This window comes from Notothenia rossii, assembly GCF_949606895.1.
Source record: "Notothenia rossii genome assembly, chromosome: 2".
Lineage (NCBI taxonomy): Eukaryota > Metazoa > Chordata > Actinopteri > Perciformes > Nototheniidae > Notothenia > Notothenia rossii.
In genome coordinates this window covers 43073478-43077812 of record NC_136904.1, presented here as the reverse complement: position 1 = coordinate 43077812, position 4335 = coordinate 43073478, and the positions used below count along the sequence as shown (strand labels likewise).

At 46.0% G+C, this 4335-nt stretch overlaps 1 protein-coding gene across 1 annotated transcript; it reads left to right on the top strand.

The window, feature by feature from the left end:
* Positions 1 to 1923: 1923 nt before the first annotated feature.
* On the top strand, positions 1924 to 3517 carry LOC307030319 (uncharacterized protein). The gene is made up of 2 exons (XM_079666663.1): positions 1924 to 2044; positions 2233 to 3517. Exons 1-2 carry the CDS (start codon positions 1984 to 1986, stop codon positions 3366 to 3368), a joined length of 1197 nt encoding a protein of 398 aa, XP_079522789.1. The 5' UTR covers positions 1924 to 1983; the 3' UTR covers positions 3369 to 3517.
* The last annotated feature ends 818 nt before the right edge of the window (positions 3518 to 4335 follow it).

Sequence of the window (4335 nt, the reverse complement as noted above, 5' to 3'; positions counted from 1 at the left end):
AAACAGATTATTGTTTAACTTGTATCCTGGTGTTTCTTAATCCCTTCCTTTTATGATTTTACCCAGTTCACCAAACGACACGCGGAGCCGAGGTGGGGTGTTTAAACCACTCTGCGCTCCAACAACAGCCAAATGGACAATGTTCCGTTTGGTGTGTAGGGAAAAGCCTGGACTCCGTTACGGGCCCCCTGCCTCATGCTGTCGTTCCTCCAGCTGTTGCTGGACAGGAACTGGCTTATAGCACGGTCAAAACATATGCTGCTGCCATTTCATCTTGCCACGTAGATTTGGTGTCAACACGGTGTTTATTCACCCTCTGACAAAACGTTTTCTACGGGGAGCACAGAGACTCAGACCTGTGGCACGCGCTTTGGCGCCTCAATGGGTTTTTGGCTTTAGTGTTACACGCACTGAGTAAAGCTCCATTTGAACCTTTAGATCAGGTTCCCCTGAAGTTTTTGTCAGCCAAAGTAGCTCTTCTCTTGGCTCTGACATCAGCTAAAAGGGTGAGTGATTTGTCTGCTCTCTCTGTGGCTCCGTCATGTCTCCGGATCCAAGGAGATGGCAGCTCAGCTGTTTTGCGCCCGAACCCGGTTTTTTATGCCAAAGGTTATCACAAGCTCTTTTAGATCGAGAGTGATAACTTTGGATTGGCTTCTTTCCTCCTTCTCACACATCAAGATGAAGAAGCCACATCTCACCTCCTCTGTCCTGTGCGCGCACTGTCCATGCTATATTGCACGCACGGCTGCTTTACGCAGCTCGTCTGTTTGTGCATTACAGAGATGCGCTCAATAGGGCAGCCTCTGTCTGCACCAACGCCTGTCACACTGGCTGGTGTGAGGCTGTGTCACAGGCGTATTTCTCCTCTGGGGTGGATCCCCCAGAGAACATCAAAGCGCACAGCACCAGAGGATTTTCCTCCTCTCTACGGCGTTGCAAGGGAGGAATGATAGTGGAAGACATTTGCACTGCTTGCATCTTGGTCTTCCCCCCTGTTCTTTTATTCATTTGAGGGATGTCTCCCATTCCTCTACTGACACACTCAGTACTGTGTGTCCTGTCAGAGTGAGTTAATGTCGGGGACTCAACTTGCGTGCCCTCTCACCTGCCTGTCGGCAATTAGAGAGCTGCCTTTTTCCCCCCCCTCTTTGATAGTTTTAACAAGTGGGACTTTGGGTATCTACTTTTTTATAACGACAGGTAGGCCTAACTTCTTTCCGTGATGGAGAATATTCATTTTTTAATGCTATATTCCCTGGGAAGGTGATGCTTTCATTACGCATGGCGAATGGACATGGGTTTTTAATTGAGTAGGTGTGTTTTTGTACTTCTGGTAACGGACGGACCAGTGGGGCGTAGACTACATCCTGCTTTTGCCCTTAACCCAATAGCGATAGCCTTAGAGGGCGAAGCCTTATACGATATAGAAACTGGGGTTACGTACTGTAACCAGCTTCTATGAGTATAGACAAGTTTACGCGACAAACCACGGGTAGCGCCATAACCCTACACAAATGCACTTCAATTTCCGCCGGGAAGTCTTTTGCACAGCGTCTGTCGGTGTAAACCGGTGTAAACAGTCAGACGGGTACTGTTGTAAACACAGCGATTTCGATGCTAACAGTGATGCTAGCTTGGGAACACGATTCTACTTCTTTGACTGAGATGGCGTTACTCTCCCCCACCCGAATTCAGTGCAAAACTGGGAGGATAACATGACGACGTGGCCAGCATAACGTACAGCAAAATTTGCTCTACTTCGTTCAATCCATGGCAATAGATGGAAAAGCAATGGACAGTCTGAAGGCCTCCGAGGCATATCAATATTTGCACAGCAACAAAGTTGGTTGTGTCTATGTCATACAAACATGATCGTTTTGTTTATCTAAAAGCAAAGGTAGAGCCTAGCCAGTGTCTGAACAATGCGTGGCATAATGCTTGGGTGCTGGTAACTGAAGCTGGAGAAGTCAAAACTGCGGGATGTACGTGTGTTGCTGGACCAGGGAGATCTTGTTCCCACTCAGCTGCGATCCTGTGGAAGGTAACTAGATTATTTGACCATTGTAGCCTAGGCCTATGTCTTTTGTTGTTGGTATCTGAACTACATCATAGGCTACTTGGCTAGAGTGCAAAGTGTGTGTATGCCATGATGTATTATATCATATGACATGTTTGCAGTGAACCCATTATAATATCTATGCACTGTTTTTACTCTATCTCTCTAGGTAGAAAATGCTGTGAGACAGGGGAAAACCGGGCTTGCCTGCACAGACAGACAGAACCAGTGGAATGCTGGGTCTAAAAGAAATGCTGGTCAGAGGAAGATGAAGTATGTGCGCTTCAAACGACACAACAGGAAGGATCTCTACCAGCCGCCACCAACTTCACAGCCATCCTCTACCACTCCAGAACCGGCACAGGAGGTGACACTCTTTAGGACTCATGAAGAGTGGAGGAAGAACACACTTGCCTCACCAATGGCAGAACTTTTCAATTGCCCTGGGAATAGCCTCCTGCAGTTCTGCTTTAATGCTGATACCTCTTCCATCACCGAGCCAACACCATGTCCACACCTCCATCTCCTAACCCATGATGAGCACCACATACCACTGGCTTGTGTAAAATGCAGAACCTTCTATGATAAGTACATTAACATGTCCACAGCCCGGCTTGAGGAGATCGAGAAGGTTACAAAAGCACAGAGCAAAGAACAGGTCTGGCATGATGCGCGGAGAGTGCGCATCACAGCGAGCACAGCTAGAAAGGTGCCCATTCGCTCAACCACGGCGCCCGACAAGTTTTTGTCAGAACACTTACACCCATCCTTCCGTGGCAATGCTGCAACCCGTCAAGGAGCGGAGGGGGAGGAACTTGCAAGGGACTATTTGGAAACTCTGGGCAACAGCATTGAAACCAAAGGCTTAGTGGTGTGCGACAAGGATCCGTGGCTTGCAGCATCTCCCGATGGAGTGATAAACAAAGACATTCTGTTGGAGATCAAATCACCTGTGTTGGGAAACAAGTCACTTGCAGAATTTTTGGCAACAAAGAACTGTGAAATCACAACTGTGGCAAACGGAAATAGGATAGATTACCATATTGCCTGCAATGGTCCAAAAGGCTACTATATGCAGGTACAAATTGGGATGCACTGCACAGGGCTTCAGCACTCCAAGTTGGTGATCTGGAACAAAACTGAGCACCTAGAAATCGAAGTACCCTACGACCAAGACTTTGTCCAGGGGCATATCATAAGGCTGCGCACATTCTACTTTGCCCACATGCTCCCGAAAATTGTTGACGATTTTGTTGAGGGAAGGTTACAGTTCTGCAGTAAATATCTCAGCATTTTAAAACCAAAATAAACTGCCTTATTTAGGTCATGCCCACAGGAGCCAACAGTTGTCTGTTGTTTACATAATGCACAATTTACATGATCTCTTTATGCTGTGCAATATATCATATGTGCCTGTACTGTTTGAGTGAAAATAAAGTTTGATGTAATTTAATTTCATTATTGCACTGTTATTGCATTATTGCATTTCATATGTTCCTTAGAGTGCTACAATTTCTTTTAACACAGTTCATCATTCATATTAAGCTCATACTGTACATAAATAACACTGAATGAATTAATTGTTTAGAGGAAACTAAAGAAATGGCTTCAACAAGAAAGATCACATGTTTAATCCTAACAGGTATTACAAATTAAAATATAAAAGCAGCCCACACAATTACATCACTATGAAAATATTCATATATAATATTAAAAAATACAATGCATGCAGTATTTGTTGTGTTTATCTGTATTTAATGAACAACATGGCTGGGTGCTGGGTGCTGGTTTGTGGTCGTAGCACTCTCTATCTAACCACTCGTTCAGGTGCTTTCTCGAGTGATTGCAACCAACTACCGCACACGTAGTTCCCGAACCACTTTTCTTGCATTGCATCGAAGGGAGGAGTTCAGGATGTAGAGCGGAAACGGCTCAATAACTTGTGTATAGGCGCAGCCCTCTAAGGTTCGGGCCCCACTGGCTCCACGAATAGCTGAAGAAAAGCTGTTTGTGTGGGAGCAGATTGTAGGGACTACTTCCTATTTATACGGAAGTGAGTCCGTAGGTGGGGCCCACGTCATAGGTGGGCGTGGATTAAGTCTGTCAGTGCTGCACACGTGCAGTGGGATTACCCAATAGCGATAGCCTTAGAGGGCTGCGCCTATACTCATAGAAGCTGGGTTACAGTACGTAACCCCAGCTCTGTGCACAAGATGGCGTCTATCAACTTCCGGCGGGTGGGAGTGAGGGGGAGTACTTCCGGTTTGAATAAAGAA